Here is a 23,528-nt window from a genome sequence, read left to right as displayed (position 1 = left end):
GAGAGGCAGGGGTGAGAACAAGGTGTGAGACAGGCAGTGAGACAGGTTGAAAGACAGGTGTGAGACAGAGAGGCAGGTGTGAGACAAGGTGTGAGACAGTGTGAGACAGTGGTGTAGACAGAGAGGCAGTGTGGACAGGTGTGAGACAGGCGTGAGACGGTGTGAGACAGAGCAGGTGTGAGACAGGTGTGAGACAGGTGTGAGACAGAGAGGCAGGTGTGAGACAGAGAGGCAGGTGTGAGACAGGTGTGAGACAGGCGTGAGACAGGTGTGAGACAGGCGTGAGACAGGTGTTAGACAGGCGTGAGACAGGTGTGAGACAGGCGTGAGACAGGTGTGAGACAGAGAGGCAGGTGTGAGACAGAGAGACAGGTGTGAGACAGGTGTGAGACAGGTGGTGAGACAGAGAGGCAGGTGTGAGACAGGTGTGAGACAGGCGTGAGACAGGTGTGAGTGAGACAGGTGTGAGAGAGACAGGTGTGAGACAGGTGTGAGACAGGTGTGAGACAGACAGGTGTGAGACAGGTGTGAGAGAGACAGGTGTGAGACAGACAGGTGTGAGACAGGTGTGAGAGAGACAGGTGTGAGAGAGACAGGTGTGAGACAGGTGTGAGACAGGTGTGAGACAGAGAGACAGGGGTGAGACAGGTGTGAGACAGGTGTGAGACAGGTGTGAGACAGAGATGCAGGTGTGAGACAGGTGTGAGACAGGTGTGAGACAGAGAGGCAGGTGTGAGACAGGTGTGAGACAGGTGTGAGACAGGTGTGAGACAGAGAGGCAGGTGTGAGACAGGTGTGAGACAGGCGTGAGACAGGTGTGAGACAGAGAGGCAGGTGTGAGACAGGTGTGAGACAGGTGTGAGACAGAGAGGCAGGTGTGAGACAGGTGTGAGACAGGTGTGAGACAGAGAGACAGGGGTGAGACAGGTGTGAGACAGGTGTGAGACAGAGAGGCAGGTGTGAGACAGGTGTGAGACAGGTGTGAGACAGAGAGGCAGGTGTGAGACAGGTGTGAGACAGGTGTGAGACAGGTGTGAGACAGGTGTGAGACAGAGAGACAGGGGTGAGACAGGTGTGAGACAGGTGTGAGACAGACAGGTGTGAGTGAGACAGGTGTGAGACAGGCGTGAGACAGAGAGACAGGTGTGAGACAGGTGTGAGACAGGTGTGAGACAGGTGAGTGTACCTGTGGACTGTCAGGAGACTGTCTTCTGTTGGACACGTCAGTGAAGTCAGAGACGTTCCTCCGGTGGCTCGGCGAGAAGGTCTGAAACAAACAGCAGGGTTTGAAGTTTCTACAGAAGCCTGCGAGTCCAAACAGATGTTGTGCTTTTTATCTGGTTTTGTCTCATCAGCTGATCGATCCTTCAGTTTCGTTCTAAGACCTTCTTCTCTCTCCCAACTCCTCCTGTGTTTGTTCTGTGTTCCACTCACGTCTTCGGCCGCGCTGTGTCTCCAGTTCCTGATCTGCACCGTCGACACCTCCTCAGAAACTCCATTTCCCATCAGCCTTTGGGGCAACTGTGGAAGGTGGAGCAATCAATGAAATAATTATTGATGAATTAGGTCTGACTCACTGAAAACTGACTGATTGATTGACTGATCAATAACTATTTGACTGATTACCTCCTGCGGCCTCCACTGGGAGCCGTGTCCATCTTTCATGTCCAGATGAGCTCTGGGAATCACGAGCTGCTGAGGATTCTGGGAAAAAAACAGGAAGTGTATTCAAACATAGATTTGTAAAATCCACTTGATCCTTGGTGTGTGTGTGTGTGTGTGTGTGTGTGTGTGTGTGTGTGTGGGTGTGTGTGTGTGTGTGTGTGTGTGTGGGTGTGTGTGTGTGTGTGTGTGTGTGGGTGTGTGTGTGTGTGTGTGGGTGTGTGTGTGTGGGTGTGTGTGTGGGTGTGTGTGTGTGTGTGTGTGTGTGTGTGTGGGTGTGTGTGTGTGGTACCGTTGTGAAGACAGGGTCCATGTTGTCGTTGTGGAGCTGAACAGGATAATCCTCCTCTGGCAGCGGAGGCTTCGGGTCAATCAGAAACAACAGTTACTAAAGATAATTTACAGTTTGTAATCAGATTACAGATCTGCTGTCCTGGACGTACCGGGCCGTCGTCGTGCCTCCTGCTGGCTGCAGATCCTGGGGGGGAGGAGGGTGAGGAGGGGGAGGAGGGGGAGGAGGGGGACGGAGGTTCTGGTGCGACCCATGACGTAGCTCCTGAGGCCGGGTTGTAGTAGTAAAACCTCCCTGAGACTTCGTCCACCAGCTGCTCCCAACCACCAGAACCCTGACAGGAAGTGACACTGGTGAGTGACACTGTGACATCATGACATCACAGTGTGACATCATGACATCACAGTGTCACAATCTACACTTTAATTCTATTCAGGCTGTCGTAACGTGTTGAGAGCCACACTGTCATTATTTTACAGCATTATGTTCATACTGAGGCTAATTAATTAAGATTCATTAGAACTTTTACATCAGCTCAATGTTCCACATGATCTTCTGTTAGCAGATCGCTCCAACTGTTAGCATGGTTCAATATCAAACTATATTAAATATAGTGAGTACAATGATTAAACCTAAGAAGTTGATAACACACGTTGGTCTGTGTCCAACCAGCAGCAGTCGCTTTGTTTCAAACTCATCGTTTGAATATTTACTGAATTAAACTGTTTGTGGACTTTAAATGTGACTTTACTGTGTTTTGTAATATTAAAGGAAGAAACGTTAATGAGAACAATCTTCACACAAACTGAATAAACAGACTGACCTCACAGGACAACACAGTTTATACGGTTTGACTTTGTTTACATGTGGCGGACCCTGCCACCTGTCTATCAGACAGTGTTCTTATATTCCTCTGAGAACAGCTGTTTGTGTTATAACCTCATTAATATTGTGAATATTAAAATTCTGACTTCAGATTTCTTCTCTCAAACTACGTAATGCTCCTTTAACTTGGACTTTCTCTAGTTACTCCTGATTCAAACTGATTCTATCAGCTGATCCTTCCTACCTTTGTCTTGTTTAGTTTATATATATATATGATAACGAGACACATTAATTAACTGTTAGTTAATGCTTATTGTTGTCTTTAACACTTATTTTGAAGTGTTACTGTTTTATTTTGAAGTGCTGATGAACTCCTGCACAGGTAAACTCAGGTTAAAGGTCAGGTGAAGGTGTCACTGTCTTCAGTCCCGTGACTGAGTCCAGGTGTTTGTTACCTGAGAGGAGGCGGGGGAGAGCAGGGGGGAGGGGGAGGTCAGCTGCCCCCCCTCGCTCGCCCTGGACCGGTCCATGTCTCGAGCAGGCGGGGGTGGGGGGCCGTGTGGGTCAGTCCAGGTGGTCTGTCTGGTTACAGGGTGGAAGTAAAACACCTTCCCGCTGTCCTGGTCCGTGTGCACCTGGACGGGTCGACAGACACAGAACATGTTTAAACATCACACCGAGGTGGTGCGTTCAGGGGCCGTCGGACAGGAAGGTTCCTCTGTAACATGTGAGCTTCTCCTGTTCATGTGATCACACTGAAACACACCTGAGCTGCTCCGATGACACCTCATTAAACTTTAATTACACCAGTGAGTGTCAGTGACATGAAGGGACGCTGAGACGGCGAGGAAAACATTCAATACGGCCACATGTGAGATCTTAATAATCATTACAATAAAATAACCTGTCATCACTTTCAGTCCTTTCAGTCTTAGAAATCATTGACTTTACTGTCCTCTGTCCTCATTCCCACTGGCTCGTCTCTCTACAGTCCTTCAGCTTTAATAACGGACGCTGCTTCATCTCCTGTCAGGCCTCAGATCAGCTGTTCTGTCTAAACTGTCGCTGTCACTGACTTCAACACACACCTGGGCTTCCCACCTATCAGAGGTCACCTCACCTGCCATCCGTCCTGCGGGCTGAGCGGGGAGGCGGGGCTTATCATCCCGGCGGATGAGGAGACAGAAGATGGGGGGGTGTGGTCTGTAGCTGAGGGGGCGTGGTCTGGAGGAGGCGATGATGGGAGGGCGGAGCCAGAGATGGAGATCTTCTTCAGACTGGAGATGTTAGCGTAGATGGGCGAGTTAGGGTCGAGCGAGCTGTGGTCCTACAGACAGACAGAGAGAGAGAGAGACAGACTGGGTTAGAGGACCAGCTTCAGTCTCCTGCTGGTCTCTGATTGGATGTCATCCATCAAACATTATGTTCAGGGTCAGCTGACTTGTGATAAACAGCCGCCTCTGGAACGACCGACAGCCTGTATCTAACATTTAATTCTATTTGAATCCTGTTAGCTTAACATTAGCTTTCTGGCTACCAGCTGAGTGGACTAGCTAACGTCCCGCTGCTGAGTCGTAGTTACGGTGCGTCCTATTCACTGAAGTACTGACCGTTTCCATTACATGAGAACCTAATGGGATTGTAATGATTGTTCCAGCTGTTAGTCCGTCCATATGGTGTTTAAAACTTTACATTCTGATCACAGAACACATGAAAATATAAATTAATGTTTGTGATTGTTGGTGAACGGCCTCGGTATCAGACGGTCACTCTGATGTGGGTCAGATGGTTCCGACCAACACGCTGCCATCAGTTCAGGTGACGGACAGCTCGTCTCTTCATACACTGCATGTTGCTGTTCACACAGAGACGCTGATCGGACCTTCTGAGTCTTTAACGACAGAACCAGGGAGGACCCGTGGTCCAGTTCATGTGCTGCTACAGTAACAGAATCTGTACATTACTGCTCATCTCAGCTGCAGCTCACATCTGTTCACAGAACAGCTGCTGGCCTGTTCATCGCTTCAGTGACGGATGGAGCTTGGTTTCTGTCTGAATGTGTTCTGGACAAACGTCTCGTCTCTTCCTCATTAACAGAAATGTTTGTCTCTGGGTGGAGTGAGCTGCTGCCCGACAGGAAGAGCTCCTCCTCTGGTTTATAAACACACACACACACACACACACTCGCACACACACACACACACACACACACGCACACACACACACACACACACACACACACACAGTAAAACAACAAACATGCAGCGGCTGAGATATAAACTCAAACATCAGACTGATGATTTTGTCTCATTTACAAGTTTCCATCTCTTAAATTCCATAAGTGGAATGTAAATAATAAACACATCAGGTTCATGTGGACGTCTGCACTAAATGAATATAATCACACTGACTCAACATGAACAATTTGTATGTAGAAATAAATTATACAATTACAGATTTTCACCTCATTCTGTTCAAAGTAAAGATGAAGACGTCACATCATCAGTTTCCTCATGAAGACAAAAGGAAATTACTTCTGAGCAAATTTGTCTTCATGTGAACAAAATCAGAAGTTTGTTTTGTCGTGTGTAACTTCAGTAAATGATTTAAATCCTTCAGTGTGGAGACACAGAGAGGCACTTCCTGTCAGCTGACTGCAGATCAGCTGTTGGTCTCAATCAATCACTCTGTTCTAATCTATAATTCATGTTAATGTGGAGCTCTGCAGCCTCACACAGGCAGCACTCAGTGACTGTTTCATTCAAAACTCCATTTAGATTCTGTTCGTTTTTAGAAAAAACTTCACCTGCAGAACAAATAGACACAGCGAGGACTTACCCATAATGCCTCTCTCTGTCTGCTTCATTGAAGTCACAAAGTTTGTAATCCGTCTGATACTGAAGCTGTCAGACTGCAACTCGCTGCTGGCACACGCCCGCCCCCTGGCTATCTGCTACTGGATGCCCCGCGCCCTGGCTATCCGCTACTGGATGCCCCGCCCCCTGGCTACCGGCTACCGGAAGCCCCGCCCCCTGTCTGTCGGCTGTATGTATAGCCACACACCCTGTCCGTTGATTGGCTGTCTAGGTATTAGTAACTTCTTTAACTTCACCGCCTCGTCAATGACTCTATAGATACACTGTCTTCAAGGATTCCAGGAACCTTTACAAGGGCCCACTGGACTTCCTGAACATCCCCAAAGGACTCCTGGAACCTTTAGGGACACCTTGAGCTTAAACAAGCACTCCTGGCATCTTTAGGGACACCTTGAGCTTAAACAAGGACTCCTGGAACCTTTAGGGACACCCTGAGCTTAAACAAGGACTCCTGGAACCTTTAGGGACACCTTGAGCTTAAACAAGGACTCCTGGAACCTTTAGGGACACCTTGAGCTTAAACAAGGACGCCAGGTGTGTTTTAATGTCGGTCAGTCGGAGCAGCAGAGTGTTAATGAGCTGATCTGATGTCTGTGACCAGAGTCAAGACAGCTGCTGCCCCCTGCTGGTCTGTGCTGCCTCTTACTACAAGAAGAAGAAGAGGAAGACGAAGGAGAAGAAGAAAAGAGGGAGAAGAAGAAGAAGAAGAAGAAGAAGGAGGAGGTGGAGGAGAAGAAGAAGAAGAAGAAGGAGGAGGAGGTGGAGGAGAAGAAGGAGGAGGAGAAGCGTACTTGAACCACACAGGTGAGCTGTGAGAGCACCATGAGGGTCTCAGCTCCAGGACCACCTGCTCAGGTAAACCTCCTCTCCTGTTGTCCAGTGTCATCAACACTTCAGCCAATCAGGACAGACTCTCAGGACTTTATGACCAACCACAGACCAGAACCCACAGGTTCTGATTCTGAAACTGGACTCAATCTGGATCAATCAGGAACTAAAACCTTAAACTAAAAATCAGCTGAAACTCCCAGGTCAATGTATCTAACACACACACACACACACACACACACTCTGGTTGTTCCTCTCTCATCCTGCAGGTGTCGCTGCAGCGTCATCTTCTCCCAGTTTCTTGTCTGACCCTGAACACATCCTGCCAGCTGTGACATCACTACATCCTGCTGTCCTCATCACATCCTGCTGTGACATCACCATCAGCACACACACACACACACACACACACACACACACACACAGGTCTATACAATCTACATGAGATTAATGTTTACATTTGAATGATGTAAATAATTAGACAGCAGAAAATGTAATGATGCTGAATTTAATAACTGAAATAATCAAAATGAGAGAAAAAAGAAAACATCAATAATTAAATACATAAAACTGAGGTTGAGCTGAGGAGAGTGTGGAGGAGGTCAAAGGTCAAAGACAAACAGGAAACAGCTTCTCTTCTCTCCTCTCTACTTCCTGTGTGGACGCTGCAGGAAGTGAGACGCTGGACAAGGCTTTTATTTTGTAAACCTGCAGCCTGACTGATCCTCTCCTGCTGACAGCGTCTGTGTTCACACGCTTTGATAACTGATGATTAATCAGCCGCCATCAGACCAAACACGAAACTGGGAGCAGATCAGACACTACAACAACAGAACCACCAGAACCACCAGAACCATACCGGCTCCTGTTTGTTTGTGTTTGAACTGTTTGCTTTAGTTTAAAGTTCATTTAAAACATTAAAACGTCTTCAAGCTACTTTTTCCACATTAAACCATAAAGACTTCCATCTTCAAAACAGAAAACTACAACGGCAACGAAGACAAAACTTATTAAAGGAGCAGTTCATATAAACAGTCCTCCTCTCCTCCTGATGTGTGTCTGCAGGTGTGACTAAAGGTGTGTCTGCAGTCTGCAGGTGTGACTGAAGGTGTGTCTGCAGTCTGCAGGTGTGACTGAAGGTATGTCTGCAGTCTGCAGGTGTGACTAAAGGTGTGACTGAAGGTGTGTCTGCAGGTGTGTCTGCAGGTGTGACTAAAGGTGTGACTGAAGGTGTGACTGAAGGTGTGTCTGCAGGTGTGACTGAAGGTGTGACTGAAGGTGTGACTGCAGGTGTGACTGAAGGTGTGTCTGCAGGTGTGACTGCAGGTGTGACTGAAGGTGTCACTGCAGGTGTGACTGAAGGTGTATGCAGTCTGCAGGTGTGACTGCAGGTGTGACTGCAGGTGTGTCTGCAGGTGTGACTGCAGGTGTGACTGCAGGTGTGACTGCAGGTGTGACTGAAGGTGTGACTGCAGGTGTGACTGAAGGTGTGACTGCAGGTGTGACTGCAGGTGTGACTGAAGGTGTGACTGAAGGTGTGACTGAAGGTGTGTCTGCAGGTGTGTCTGCAGGTGTGACTGCAGGTGTGACTGAAGGTGTGTCTGCAGGTGTGTCTGCAGGTGTGACTGCAGGTGTGACTGAAGGTGTGACTGAAGGTGTGTCTGCAGGTGTGTCTGCAGGTGTGACTGCAGGTGTGACTGAAGGTGTGTCTGCAGGTGTGTCTGCAGGTGTGACTGAAGGTGTGACTGAAGGTGTGTCTGCAGGTGTGACTGCAGGTGTGACTGCAGGTGTGACTGAAGGTGTGTCTGCAGGTGTGTCTGCAGGTGTGACTGCAGGTGTGTCTGCAGGTGTGTCTGCAGGTGTGACTAAAGGTGTTTCTGCAGGTGTGTCTGCAGGTGTGTCTGCAGGTGTGACTGCAGGTGTGTCCCAAAACATTCAAGCTGATTTTAAATTATTTATATTTTTAGGACCTTAACAATTATTTTTCTGCCATGAAGACTTTTGACAACAACACACACTGAGGAGGTCTCAGGTGTCTTACCTGTGTAGGGGGCGGGGTCGGCGCAGGTTCAGGTGGCACTCCAGGACTTACTCTTCCTCCAACCAGAGTGTCCAGGTCCAGGTTCAGGTCCTGGATGGACTCGTAGATGTGATTCGACTCTCCCTCCTTCAGCGACTCCTCCTCGCCGATGCTCTCCTCCACGCTGATCTCCTCCTCCAGGCTGATCTCCTCCTCCAACTCCATCGGGGATTCCTGGTTGTCATGGTGACCTGTGGATGGTGAGCTGGGGAGCTCATTGTGAGGGGGGACCATGGGGACAACAGGGACCACTGGAGTCTCCACAGGGATTGGCTGGGTCGGGGTCCGGGTTATGGAGAGGGGGTCTGCTGGACTGAAACTGGGAACTCGATGTTTCCCAGAGTGGTCATCCAGGAGCCCCGGGTGCTTTTTACTCAGACACTCATCGGACATGTTTGTAGTCCCATCAGTGGTCGTGGTCCCCGTCTCCGCAGGAGCAGGTGAAGGGTTGCTGGAATGACGCGATGTCGGTGCCACCAGAGGCGACAGGTCATGGAAGTCCAGTGGGACGCCAAATGTAGACATACGGTTCTCGGCCTTGCGGTATCCAGTGGAGGCATCTGGTCTGAGCCGGATCGTCACCTCGTCCCCTGGTTTGCTTTTAGTCCCACTGGACTCCTCCAGAGTCTTTGGGACAGGGACAGGGACAGGGACTGGCACAGGGACTGGGACAGGGACTGGGACTGGGGCAGCCACAGGAAGCACCACTGGTTCAGGACTGGTTGGATCTGCAAAGTCCAGAGGGGAGGGGAAGTCTGACGGCAGCTCCTTGACGTACTTGGCGGGGATGTAGAAGGGTTTGGAGTTTTGGTCACTCTGGACCTGCCACCAGTGGTCATTGGTCTTGGCCAGCAGGACGTAGCGCTCGTTGGGTTTGATGGAGACCAGCGCCCCGTCCCGACCCTGGTACTCATACTGGAACTCCACCAGAACCAGACCCAGACCTGAAGGGACCCAGACCAGATCAGAGGATCAGAGAAAATGATGATGAACAGAGTTATATCAACGATCAAAGGTTAATGCTTATGCTAATGCTAACTCAACTGCAAATGCTGCTGCTGATGACATCATCTGATGACATCACTTCTCCTACTAACATTACTAAGTACGTTGCTATTTATTTAACTGCTACTTCACTATCACTACTAACATAACTGCTATGATGCGACTGATGCTATCGTTACTCCTGCTGTTGATCCATTCAGGACTCATCTTGGCCGCTGACTCACCTCTGCTGAGCATAGAGGTCGTTGCCATGGTGACGGCTCTGGACTTCTCAGGCCCTGCCCCCCTCGGGTAGACGGGCAGGTGGTGCTGAAGGTGAAAGGTCAGAGGTCGCACCTGATCATCACCCCCCTGAATGAGAGAAAAGTCACATCAGAGTAGATTCAACAAGTCCTCACAAACACGTAGCAGCCTGTCTGACCATCCAGCAGCTAGCTTAGCATTAGCCTCGGTGACATCATACATCCAGACCTCAGCTGGTCACATCCTCAAGTTCTAATGTGAGCAGAACCAGGGCTACCACTTTTACTATCCCACACATTCTGCTTCCCTTTCAAACCCTGGAGCCTACATTACCCACGATGCAACTCAGACACTGTGCGACATCACTGGAGGTAGTTTATCAGATTGCCTGCAGTTTCCTCTGGAGACATTAAAGTTTTTAAACTGCTTTGTTCACGTCTGCAGGAGAACAGCTGTAAACACTCTGTACCGTGGAGAAACGCTTTAACATGATGTCATGATGTCATGATGTCACGATGTCACGACAGCTTCATCATAAACATGTTCAGTAAAAACACAGTTTAAAGGTCCATCAGTTAGCCAAATGCTAACAGCTAACCTTCATGTTTCAGAGATTGTTTACGTGTTTCTGTCCGTGTATTTATTCACACAATAAACTGTCCTCAGATCTGTGACATCACGTGACCTGCTTCCTCTCCTCTGATTGGATCTGACCATTAACTATAAACAGGCTCAGACGTGCCGGACTGAAGCTGCAGATCAACGTTAGAGACGAACCTGGAGAGTCAGAACACTTCAGTCTGTTTTTATGTCCAGTTGAACGTTTGAATGTTTTCTGTGAGACTGTTCTGGTTGCGACAGTGGATCAGAACCAGCCTCAGTGTAAACAGCTGCACACAAACACAGGAATGACAGTTATGTGTTTCTCTGCTGCTTCTTGTCAGAACAAGTTAGACTACAAATTAGCTGCTGACGCTAACGCTATCCCTCATGCTTCTCCCTCGTGTGTTCCTGTCGCCTCACACCTGGTCCGGCTGTAACTCACATGATGTGCAGCAGCAGGTCCGTGGAGTCGACAGGTGGAGCTGATCGCTCACCTGTAAAGTTTCAGTATGACAAGATTCACACTCACCTCTCTGCTCCTCTCATCAACTCTCAGCTCAAAGTCAAAGGAAATGGAGGTTCAGCCTCAGAGAGACAACACTCTGCTCAGAGTCCGCCCACTCCTCAGGTAGAAGGGGCGGGGCTTAACACAGGCATTCCCTGCTCAGGTGGAAACCTGCCTTTCATCAGTGGGTCAGGTAACATGTTTCAAAGAGCTGCAGTGAACAGATCCTCATGGGGAGGCCGTCTGTCCCTGACGCTCATGTTTCTGAATGTTATTGACATCAATTCACAACATTTTTAAACGTTAAACACGACAGCAGCAGAAACTGACCAGCAACATGTCGCAGGTCAGCAGCCACGTCAGCTGCAGTCGACCACAGCGAGGAGAGGAAGAGGAAGACAACAGCACCAGACTCCCTTAACAAATGTGTCAGTTTAGTGAGTTGTTGAGTTGGAGACACTTTATAAACTCTGTGAAACTCTGTCTCTGACTCATTCTGCATTATTTGTGCCGTCTGGTAAATTCTGCAAATGTTAGCCTCACTTTAGGAGGTGCTGCAGCCTCCTCCTGCATCCATGGATCCTCCTCCTCCTCATCCACCTCCTCCTCCTCCTCATCCATGGATCCTCATCCACCTCCTCCTCCTCCTCCTCATCCACCTCCTCCTCCTCCTCATCCACCTCCTCCTCATCCACACTTCAGATGTGGAGAACTGATTTGATTTGAAAGACTTGTTGTCTCTCTCAGCTGCTCTCAGACGACCTTTTGAGCGTCTCTGTTGTAACGTCTCTGTGTGCTGCTGTTTGTCGGGTGTCCATCAAAAAGAGACAGAAAAGGGATCAAACAAACATGTGACGATCGTATAGACCATGATGCTTTGCTGTAAGTTAAACCAGCCAACAGGAAAGAACTAAACGATAGCACGTTTGGCTCTAAAATAAAGTTTAGTATAAAGGATCTGAATACTTCTACCAACACTGACCTCTGAGCAAGACACACACACACACAAAACAATGGCAGGAGGCTGATCTCAGGCCTGCTCTGTTTACAGAGGGAAGTGTCTGCTCTTCCTGTCTGCCTTAAGCTCCACCCACCTGACCATGTAGACTCCACCCCTCTGTGACATCACACCCTGCTTTGTGAGTGTGTATGTGTGTGTGTTTCCTGTCTTTGTAAAGGAACAATAGTGTGTCAGCAGTAGATTCAGATGAAGCTGAGAAGAAGTTTCACTCTGTGTGTCCTTGTACCTGAATGATCATCAATAACTAATCAATACGTGTGATCAGTTCTGGTTCTGCACCGCTGCATGTCAGAGTTTGAACTCGGCTGCAGCTTGAGACTCAAACCCTCTACAGCAGAACTGGACATGTTTACTGAGTCGAACCTGGGCGAGCCGGGTCAAACTGAGCCGTACATGTTTGGAAAAGCCCCAGCTGATGCAGTAGCAGCTATGCTAACCTCTGCTTCTCTCATTGGTCATCACATCTAAGCCACGCCCACAGCTACCAGACAACCAATCAGCAGACACACACACACTAGTGGAGGTCTCTGTACTCAGCAGTTTATGAGATAATCATTAAACTTGTTATCAATAAATGAATTTATAGAATCAAATCTTCCTGTTTGTTGTGTTTCTGTGTATCTGATGCAGTGAAACCTGCTCTGACTCACACACACCTGAGCACACCTGAGCAGGTGAGCCAGGTGTGTGAGAGCCTGAGGAGCTGGAATGCAGCCAACCCCCCCCCCCCCCCCCCCCCCCCCCCAGTCTCTGAGCCACACCCACCCCGCCAGGAATGTAACACACACACACACACACCCTCCTCGCTGTGACCACAGGACTGAAGTGTGTGAGAAAATAAACCGAGCAGAGCCGTCAATCATTAAACCGAGGTCGAGGCTCTGTGGCCGGACACGCCCCGTCGACCAATCAGAAGAGACAAAGAATTTAAAGGAGCAGTTCACAGAAAACAGACTGCGAGGATCAGAATCAGGAGCCACGCCCACCATGTGTCATGTGACACCATAAACACAACAGCCAACCTTTACCCTCAGTGTGAGCGCTGGGTGTGGTGACACACACACACACACACACACACACACACACACAGAACAGAACAGAAATAACTGAGTGTAAATCATAACCCGATCGGTGGCGGACTCCGCCTTCTGCAGCTGAACTTTAACTGGAATGTTTGGAGGAGCTCTGAGTCCGACCACACCGACTGTTTATGTTGTCTCTCTGTCTGTTTACACCACACACACATGAATACTGCGCTCTGATTGGCTGTCAGCTGACTGTTCAAAGCAGGTATCAAAGAGCTCAGGTGATCTGTACAAAAACCCTCAAGACCTTTTTAAGAACCCCTGAAAATTCCTCAAAGACCAGTCGAACATCACTGAAGATCTCAGAGACCTCCTCAAGGACGTCAATGCTCTAATTTCTACACCTATTCAAGGACCTCTAAAATCTAATCAAGGACTCCAACAACATGCGATCTTCACGGACCTCTATGACCTGTTCAAGGTCCTCTGAAAGCACAAAGCACCTAAACAAGATGCTCAAGGATCTTTACAACCTCCTCTTCAAGGACCTCTGTAACAGGCTCAAGGACATCAACAAATCTTTAATGTTCTCAGCAGTCGCCCAATCGTCATCTGTAACCTCGTCATGGAACTCAACGCCTATGAAGGAAATTAACACTTAACACTCAAATCAGGATCTTCTACAACCTGCTCAAGGACCACTGCAGCATCTTCCAGGACCTCTAACCTGCTCAAGGACTACTGCAGCATCTTCCAGGACCTCTAACCTGCTCAAGGACCACTGCAGCATCTTCCAGGACCTCTAACCTGTTCAAGGACCACTGCAGCATCTTCCAGGACCTCTAACCTGTTCAAGGACCACTGCAGAATCTTCCAGGACCTCTAACCTGCTCAAGGACCACTGCAGCATCTTCCAGGACCTCTAACCTGTTCAAGGACCACTGCAGCATCTTCCAGGACCTCTAACCTGTTCAAGGACCACTGCAGCATCTTCCAGGACCTCTAACCTGTTCAAGGACCTCTGAAAGCACCTAAAAGACCCTTGAACCCCACTCAAGGATCTCAAACAGCTCCTAAAATGTTGTTTTAAAAAGGAAGTTTTTTCCTTTAATAGATTTAGTCATAAGTTTTTTTTTCACGATAATATTTTTGTACTTTTACTCAAGTGGAATATTAAATACAGTATTTGTACAAAATGTTCTGTTAGTAAAAGTTCTGAGGAGTAAGTCCATGTTTCAAATATGTAAATAACAAGTTTACAATAAAACACTTTTAAAGTAAACAAGACTTCGACCTCAGTGTTTTATACCAGCCATATAAACGTTTGGACTTAAATCTGAGCTGCACAAAAATAAATATTGTCAACAAAACTGAAACTTTCCTTGTTCTTCTGTAAAAAATCGCTGCAGCTGTTTCACTTCATACAATCGAGGCAGAAGTCACGACACAGTGTGAGTCTGTGTGAAACACACCCGGTGACACATTCTTGCCAACACACACACACACACACACACACACACACACACACACTCTTCTTAACCAAAAGTCAGTTCTTAACCCTGAAATAAAACGGTCCCCGTAACGCAGGTGTGCCAACAGACCGACGTCCCCTCAACGTAGGTTTACCGGAACAACTTTTTTCTACATTTAGCAGTGAAACAAGATTTTGAAGTTTTACGTTCACACACACACACACACACACACACACACAATCAGAACAGCAATAAAAATGTGGAAAAGTTCCGAGTCCAACTCAGTCCACACACAGACAGACAGACAGACAGACAGATGATAGTTAGTTGTGTTTTACCGGCAGTCAGAGTCGGATCCAACCATCCTGCTCTTTGTGTTTTTTTCTCTTCTATTCCTGAAGGGGCGAGTCCAAATCACAGAAACAGGTTCCTCTCTCTCTCTCTCTCTCTCTCGCTCGCCCCTCCCTGACCTGCCAGTCTCAGCTTGTTGCCCCCCCCCCCCCCCCCCCCACCAGAGTTTACTTCCTGTTTGACTGAAGAGGACCGTCGGACCTGCAGCTCTCTGTGTGGACCGGCGCCGCCCCCTGGCTGCAGTCAGCAGGCGGTGCATCGTCACCTGAACGTCTCACACTTCATGTTTTATCATCAAAACATCACTAATAAATCAGATTCACACAGAAACTTTCATAAACTTCTGAACTGAACACAAAACTAAAGCTGTTCAATTATATTAATGTCCCCAAATACTCAAAAACAACAACAATAATAATAATAATGTCAAAACATAACAAATGTCATTAATAAATTGTATTTATTATTAATTTAACTTTGATTAAAAGTCCAACAACTACTCAGATTTAGTAGAAGTCTTATTCACAGCATTTAACACTTTATAATATTAAAAGTGATTTAATCATTCAAAATAAATTGATTGTTATTGGATTAAATCTGAGTTCAGTGTGTCAGCTGCTTCAGTGCAACATAATAAAGGCACATTCCCCCTCAAATCTCTGCTAAAAGTATTTTAATGTGCTGTTAACAAACAAGTTAACAGCTTTTCATTTCTCACCACAGTAAACTGCTGTTATTAAGATTCTGACGTGTTCAGGTAGTTATCAGAATATTACAGTAAGCTGCTTCTAAAGAGATCGTAAAGAAGTAAAAATTGTCAAATTTAAAAGGACATACTGTAATCAGGGCACAGCAACATACAGCTGTTTAGCTACAACAAGGTACACGTGCTAACATGCAAACAACAGGCTTACAGGCTACAAATGGCCCAACAAGTTACACATGCTAACAGGCTAACAGGCTAACAAGCAATGCATTTGGGTCAACATATAATCAGTACATTGTTGTAATATCACAGTAAATTTACTGTAAATGTGTATATTTACAATCACTAGAGATGCTAATTAGCGTAGCATCTTGTATCTTCACAGTAAATATCTTCATCAATGTTACTGTGAAGTGTTTACAGTGTACTTCTGTGAATTCTAATAATTAGTCATTATTATCCAGTCATTTACTGTAAAATTAAAGTAATATTTCTCCTCAGTTTCTCTTGTTAAAATGTGATTATTGATCCAGCGGGCCTGAAGTCTCTGGGCTCAGATCTGAACCTCTCACTGATAAAATCAGAAGATCTCACACCAGATGATCGCAGGAAAACATAATTTGATGCCATTAAAGAAAATAACACATTGGTTTAAAGAAAATGCTTTATTAAGATTTCAAATGCAAAATGCAAGCAGGTGGATTCATGATGTCATCATGATGTCATCTCTGAGAGCCTGAAACACACACAGAGGGAGGAGTCAGTGATAGATCAATATAAATACATATAAATCAGCTGTTTATGTTCCATCAATTATTCATCCAGAGATTAATTTGTATACATGTGTGTCAGTCCACTTCAAAGTTCTGGTTACTACAGAACTGAAGCCCCGCCCCTCATGTTACTACAGAGAGGACGCCCCGCCCCTCATGTTACTACAGAGCTGACGCCCCGCCCCTCATGTTACTACAGAGAGGACGCCCCGCCCCTCAGGTTACTACAGGCCCTCATATATAACTATAAAGCAACATCTGTCTGACCTCCTGTCTGAGTTCAGTCAGAGACACAAACTTCTGTAAAGTAACTTAAGTTCAAATAAATGTAGTGGAGTAAAAAGTACAATATTGTCTCCAATATGTAGAGGAGTGGAAGTATAAAGAAAATGTAAATACTCCTGGAAAGCACGAGAGTAAACGAACACAATGCCCTGTGGTGGACCGGCGCCGCTGGATTCTGTTCACTGCACACACTCAACACTACAGCTGTGGTCCAGTCTGCAGAAGAACCGGGTTAAAACCAGTCGGCGACTGAAAGGGTTAAAAGTTTCTGGGTGCGTCTCCATCGGTCCGTCAGAGACCTGTTCTCCCTGTTCTCCCTGTTCTCCTGTTTCTGTGCTGTGATTCTGGACTAATTTCTTTCCTCGGTTTAAACATCAGTTAACACAATGTTTAGGTTGAATGGACGCAGAGCACATCTGCACATCTGCACACTGCGACTCTTCTACACTGTGTTGAAAATGAAGATGAGTCAATCGAGTGGAATGAGATAAAACGCGGGAACAGGAAATGTTCCGTCCCTCCAGCAGCCTCCGTCCTCATGATGAGAGACTGAAGTGGATTCAAAGTCCAACTGATTCATGTTTTTCACGTTCTGAGAAAACCTCGATCACACAGAGAGAAAAACGAACATCTCATAAAAGAGAAGAAGAAGAAGAAGAAGAAGAAGTTTTTTTAACACTCACAGAGCTTCAGCCATGTTCGTCGTCTTCTGCTGGAGGAGGACTCTGTGTGTGTGTGTGTGTGTAACCACCTCCTCCTTTCAATTCTGCTTCCGATTGGTCGACACACCTCACTGAGCGGGTTGGCCCGTTGCTGCAATATGTCGACATCGCCGCCATCTTGGATGTGGCAGCTCCGCCCCGTGAACTGATACGAGTCAGTGTAGTGAACTTTATAAAGCTCCTTCTACAAAGTGCTATAAGTTAATTTACACATTCACACACATACAGATATATTCAGGAAACAGAGAGGAACCAAAACAACGTCTGTAACGTTCTCTGATGATTATAAATGTTAACTACTCATATGTTCAGTATACAGGTCAGCGCCAAAGCACAGGATGTGTTTATAATGTTATTACGTGTTTACAGCTGCTGATGTATGAAAGGCTGTTACTGTGATGATACATTCAGTTGAATATTTAATATGTGTTTAATAACCAGATCCTGACATGTAAACACATTCAAAGGCTCCACTCCGTCTGTACAATATAACAAATAACTTTTATTGTCATTATTTTTGGTAACTGAAGTAATAATAATAGTTCGAAAAAATAATTAAACTGTGACACACTTTGTGAATTATTTAATCAATTCTGAATCTTTTTCTTTTTCTCCCCATCAGAACATGTGGACTGTGCTGAAGAAACCAGTCTGTCAGGAAGACAACAAAGTTAGCTGAACTTCGCTGTTTCTGTCAGGAGGACGTTACAGATTCATCCAGAGGACGAACAGAAGCAGCTGACTGAGGGGAAAATGGCCGAGAGACATTTAACCAAATATTAGAATTACTGTATGTATATTTATGATCACATGTTCAGAAGAGCTTTCATACATTAAAGAGTGAACCGAAGAGTTTCCCAAGAAGCATTATTTGTTGTTCACTGATTTTTGAGAATTTGGATAAAAAGGTTTCAGTTTTAAAAAGTTGAAGGAATCAAGAAATCTGAAGTTACATGTTGATGAGCAGCGTCTCAACAATCATGCAACATTATACATATATACACACACACACACAACCTCCTCAAACACCATAAAAAGCAAATTATTCCAATTTATTTACTTTTTACTATTTGTGTGTTAAATATTCACTTTGATAATATTTTAGCTTCTATGTGCTCGTTTAGAAACTCTGCCATCATGCAACTTCTATAATTTGTATTAAATATTCAAAATAAGAAATTTGGACAAATCAGCTGCACTGGAGGAACACATTGTAAACAAACTCTGCTGAAACAAACAAAATGTCATCTGATGGTGTCGACTCAGACTGTCTGTGTTCACTGAGGCACAATTACAGTAAATAATTCCAGTGATTTCACCACTCAGGTCAATGTTACATTGATTAATACTAATCACATCTTTTCATGCACAATTGATCCTTCTGGAATTATTAACAACATTTGGTAAATCAGTAAATGCTCTGATGCCCGAATCTGTGTTGACATTTGATGGTTGAGACTGGAGACACATCAATAAATATTATAGAGAAGATATCAAACTTATAACTTATAGCAGCTTTTCTAACCTTGTTGCATTAGGTAAACATGGAGCGGTCGACCACACGAGTATCTGATTAGATTGTGTTTCAGAAATATCTGACGGTGTTGACAGAAACTAGAGACACATTGTGATTGAACATTATAAGAATAATTGTTGGTGGAAATGAACTGTGTTTAGTGTTAAACATGTTTAAATTCTGCTCTTTCATCTGGAATATGTTTTACACATTTTGCATAATTTTTTTTAGTTTTAATCAAATTCAAGTGTTGTTCTCTTGTGTTTGGACAGCTGGTTTTGAGGGCACTGGGCTGACGTATAATCTTATACACTGTAAAATCCTAAACAAACATATGTAAAAATGTTACACTTGTACAAATGACCCAGGGATGATCAGCAATGATTATTTTAAACAAGAATATTTTACTTATTTTCAACAGAATTATCACTTTTCTTCTCTAAGTCTCAAGAATCATTGTGTTACATTTCTTCATTTAATGGACACAATATTAATTGTAGTTCCTTCACTCAATCCACATACGGTATATTATTATTATATTATTTCACACATATAAAACCAGCGTTACCTTGATTAACATGTGTATAGAGAGAAACATTTGATAGATGTTATTATTATCATCATGGAGAGGAAGAAGAAGTACCTGCTGATGAGCTGCTGCAGGAATCAGACACAGCGGATGAAGAAATAAACTTTGTTTCAGGCTGCTGCTCTTTAAAGACACAACATGTGAACTGTGTTTGTTTTGGCAGTCGACGTCAGCAGAGTGATACTTTGGTCTTTACATCAAACTAACGCCTCCATCTGGCTCCAACTGGCCTGCAACGCTTTCACAACCTTTATGTCCAGTAATCCTCCAGAGCAGTGAGTACAGGTACAGGTGAAGTTTTTACAGACTAACCTTGGCCTCGTGTTTTATGTTTTTTAGCACAGTTTTCTTTGAGTGGCTCCAACTGCTGTCACAATCTTTATTGAACAAGTAAATATTACACAAGGTTTCTGAGGAGAGATTTTCACTGTAATCTGAACTTCAGCGTTCTGGATTTGATTTGTATCTTGACCTAGAACTGTTTCAACTTAACTTATAAAGGTCAGTTCTTCATTGTAGCTTCAGTATCATCAGATCATCTACATACTTCAAAAGGTTTGTGAGGTCTATGTTTACTTTCTGTTCCTCATTATTCAGTGTCTTCGAGGCGGTCATGGATTCTGGAGAAGAGACTGTTGATTGTCGAGTCTCATTCCCAGGATGTCACATATCAACGTGTCAGGTTGGTGAAAGTAAACGATCAACTTGTGGCTCGATCCGACCCTCAACAACAACCAACAACAACAACACAACACAACTGTGTCTGACACCCTGGAAGTGAAACTCAACCATCAGGTTTCCTCCTCCAGACCTGATCTTTAATGACGAGTCCTCCGAGCAGCGAAGTCAGTGGTGGAGTTCCATAAGCTCCTGTGATTGGACCACTTCTGATTACATGTTCTTCCCTTAGGTGATATTATCGGGAAACACTCAGTGAATCTTAAATGTATGATGCTCATATTTATCAATGAAACCTTTGACCTCTGCGAAACAATAACTGACTCTGAATATACTTTATGTGTGTGTGTGTGTGTGTGTAGTGTGTGTGTGTGTGTGTGGATTGACAGTAGATAAAATCACATTCAGTAATTACACTGTGACACACTTTTGACAGTTTTGCAAATGATTTAATCAATTCTGAATCTTTCTGACAAACTCATCAACATCTTCCTGTCAGGCAACAATAACTACATCAACAGACCACCTGGTGGCGCTGCAACAACACCTGGAGGATCATTTCTGAAAGGTGTTTGAGGGAGAAACGTTCGCTGGATTAACATCTTTCATTAGATCATAAAACTTCACACAAACTGTTTGAAAGTTTGATTTTTGCTCTCACAACTAAATGCTGTGCTCATGCTCACATGCTGCTCAGAGGTTCACTGAGAGATGTTCACACATTCAGCCTCGAGGGGGCGCCACGGGATCAAAGCTCACATCTGAATCGTTGTTAAATCAATTAACCAGAAAATAAAAACAGAAACAAGCCAAAACAACTGAAGCTGGTTCACAGATTCATGACTTGAAATGAGTGAAATAGCTACATGATATGTTTTCCCTAATGATGGTTAGTTTATTAGTTGATTAGTTGGTTGGTTGGTTGGTTAGTTGCTGGCAGTATTGTGAAGTCTGATTGGGCTGATGAAGTTCTCTTGTTTCCACCTTCATCAGGGTTCCTTCTGACTTGTTTCATCATTTCATCCTAAATGTTGCTGTTCTGAGTCTGTTGATGTGTGATTAGTTTAGTTGTTGGGATGAAGTTGACATCTGTAGTTGATGGTGTTAATGACCTGGACTAATCTGGCTTCCACCATTTTCAGTCGGCTCTGCGTGCCGGTGATAATATTTACTGGATATTTGGTATTAATCTTCTTGGCCAAAGTTGTGTCAATTTTCTCTTCACAACTGTCACCATAGTAACCATCTTGACACTCACACAGAGCTTCATTGGAGTCCAGCAGCGGTTTGCAGGCTCCATTATTTTTACATGTTTTATCACTGCAATCAGGGTTCCTCTTGGAGTAATGCAGGAAGATCTGACTTGTGCTGCGACCCCAATAACATCCAACTTTGAGAAAGGGTTCTGGTACCTCAGCAAACTCGCTCCCATAGATGACATGTGTCGCATTGACATAGTCTCTCACCTTTAACCCGACAAAATTAGGAATATCATTGGAATACCGAGGCAGAGTCTCTAAACATGAAGAATCTCTATGATACAGATATGACTGTACATTTACACAATAAACACCCTGTTTAAAGCAATTGTCTGACACAGCAGTCTCTTTAACAATTTTTTCATTTTCCTGGATTCCTTTCCTAGTGAATCCCACAGCGATGGTGATGGTGCCCACAGGGATCTTAGTCAAATTATACAGCATGTAATTTGCATCCTCGCCTGTGTTGTACACCAGCACCACCCAGTTGTACCAGTCGTACTTCTCATCCAGCTTTTTCTTCACCTCTTCAGCAACGGCTTGTTTGTTGTCGTGACTGAGTGCTTTGCTGATCTCCTCCACGTCCTTCTTCATGTAATGCTCAGCGTTGTTCAGGCAGAAGTCCACAGCTGATCTCTGAGCTTTGTAGACGTTCTTGAACATCCGGACGTGTTCGGCTTCTTTGGTTGATGTTCTGACACCGATCAGTTTCCAGTAGGCTTCATTTAGCACCGTTCCCTCTAACAGCAATGTGTTGAAATAGAAGTTATATTTAGCCATCTCACTAATGTCACATTTAAACTTCTTCACCAGCAGCTTGTTGAGGTTTTCACTGAGAGACGTGCTGCCAATCGTCAGGTAATGGTAGAAGTTGGCCACACTGGCCTCAGTTCCTGTGTACGCATAGTAGTTGGTGAATATTTCTGCCAGTTGGAGTTTTTCCCCTGGAATTTCAGTCAAATTACTGTTCTTGATAAACTCATTGAACTTCCTCCAGGCGTTGAGGATGCGCAGCTCATCTTGAGAGTAGATGCTGACGTAGTTGAACCATTCCACGTCTGTGGCCAGGTTGGAGATCTGGATGGAGAGAGAGTCCAGCTTCCTGTTCACCTCAGAAAACCCTTTCTTTACCTCATTCATCACAGGGTCATCCTGAGGGATGAAGGCCAAGGCCATGTTGACAGCAGAGAAGAGAGCACCAACGATGCCGGGAGCCATGCTGGCAAATTTGGAGAGTATCTGCAGGCCTTTTTTCGCTGATTCTGCAAACTTTTTCATCTCTGATGTGTCTTTCAATATAGACAGAAGGTCTTTTGCCACCTCAAAGGTCTTACTGACTTTGTCTCTGGTCTCGAAAGGTAAGTGTCTCTTCTCCCTGGAGGTCTTTGACAGGTCAGCTGAGGAGGTGGTCCTGCAGAGGAGAAGGATCAGTGAAGCCAACAGCATCGAGGCAGACAGCCGAGGGAACGCCATGACTGCAACACACACAACAGGACATGGAATTACTTACTGATTAGCTCAACAGTGACGCCTCATTAGCAGCTTTATTGTTGGGAATTCATATTTCTTGAAGTTTGTTTGTTTGTTTCACACTTGTGCCTTTAATTTTTTTTTATCTATCTTAATTTTCATTTTGATACAGCAAAACAAATACTCATTAAGGGAACAAGATATGACCACAGCTTTCTGCTGTTACAAAATAATAACATTTATAACATGATCATACACACGATCTGATCATTCATTATATCAGTGAATGTTTATGCTTAGTCTTAATTTACTCCAGTACTTATTATTGCTGGCCTGTCACTACCAAAATAAATACTAAGGGGGGACCACTCTTTAACAAAGTCCTCTAGGGTTGCTTGCAGTACATGAGATAACCGTTCATATGGAAGAAATGATAGTAGTTTCTCAAACCATATAGATATTGTAGGAGGACGTACATCAAGCTAAACCTGCAGGATCAAAAGGCGTGCAGCATAGAACTTGATATTTAACAATTTCACATTTTGACCAGACAAGGACATGGACAAAAATACACTGTTTACGATCCATTACTATTTTAATGCCAAGGAGGTTCTCTATCTCTGTTTGAACTGTAGACCAGAATATTTTAATCAATGGACATGACCATATTAACCCTCTGGGGTATAATCAGTGTTGGGCAAGCTACTTGGAAAGTGTAGTGAGCTAAGCTACAAGTTACTCT

General features: G+C 45.0%; 2 protein-coding genes and 1 long non-coding RNA gene across 5 annotated transcripts in view; all 3 read right to left on the bottom strand.

Moving 5' to 3' along the window:
• arhgap27l (Rho GTPase activating protein 27, like) overlaps positions 1 to 14,870 on the bottom strand; it is a 25,391-nt gene extending 10,521 nt beyond the window's left edge. For 2 of the 3 annotated variants that reach the window (XM_030408114.1, XM_030408116.1), the window contains exons 1-10: positions 14,776 to 14,870; positions 9,793 to 9,919; positions 8,525 to 9,507; positions 3,900 to 4,106; positions 3,235 to 3,414; positions 2,106 to 2,288; positions 1,955 to 2,023; positions 1,627 to 1,704; positions 1,435 to 1,521; positions 1,187 to 1,267 (exon numbers count right to left, since the gene is read on the bottom strand). In XM_030408114.1, the coding sequence (XP_030263974.1) occupies positions 1,187 to 1,267; positions 1,435 to 1,521; positions 1,627 to 1,704; positions 1,955 to 2,023; positions 2,106 to 2,288; positions 3,235 to 3,414; positions 3,900 to 4,106; positions 8,525 to 9,507; positions 9,793 to 9,820 (1,896 nt within the window). In that variant the 5' untranslated portion in view covers positions 9,821 to 9,919; positions 14,776 to 14,870. Of the gene's footprint in view, positions 1 to 1,186; positions 1,268 to 1,434; positions 1,522 to 1,626; positions 1,705 to 1,954; positions 2,024 to 2,105; positions 2,289 to 3,234; positions 3,415 to 3,899; positions 4,107 to 8,524; positions 9,508 to 9,792; positions 9,920 to 10,856; positions 10,925 to 14,775 lie in introns of those variants that run through there. The other variant, XM_030408115.1, reaches the window with a different exon arrangement.
• Positions 14,871 to 16,140: 1,270 nt separating this feature from the next.
• On the bottom strand, positions 16,141 to 19,412 carry LOC115575012 (uncharacterized). Its single transcript, XR_003982604.1, has 2 exons — positions 17,236 to 19,412; positions 16,141 to 16,230 (listed from the first exon to the last, which is right to left on the bottom strand). It is a non-coding gene; the product is annotated as an uncharacterized LOC115575012 (long non-coding RNA).
• A 1,072-nt stretch (positions 19,413 to 20,484) lies between these two features.
• Positions 20,485 to 22,815, bottom strand: LOC115575655 (uncharacterized). Its single transcript, XM_030407871.1, has one exon. It carries the CDS (start codon positions 22,787 to 22,789, stop codon positions 21,122 to 21,124), a length of 1,668 nt encoding a protein of 555 aa, XP_030263731.1. The 5' UTR covers positions 22,790 to 22,815; the 3' UTR covers positions 20,485 to 21,121.
• Between the last annotated feature and the right edge of the window lie 713 nt (positions 22,816 to 23,528).

Source organism: Sparus aurata, chromosome 23 (assembly GCF_900880675.1).
Source record: "Sparus aurata chromosome 23, fSpaAur1.1, whole genome shotgun sequence".
Lineage (NCBI taxonomy): Eukaryota > Metazoa > Chordata > Actinopteri > Spariformes > Sparidae > Sparus > Sparus aurata.
The sequence above is the reverse complement of the archived record's forward strand: the minus strand, read 5'-3'. Positions and strand labels throughout refer to the sequence as shown.

Excerpts from the sequence above, each read along its gene's own strand:
- LOC115575655 (XM_030407871.1), bottom strand. The coding sequence starts at position 22,789 with ATGGCGTTCCCTCGGCTGTCTGCCTCGATGCTGTTGGCTTCACTGATC.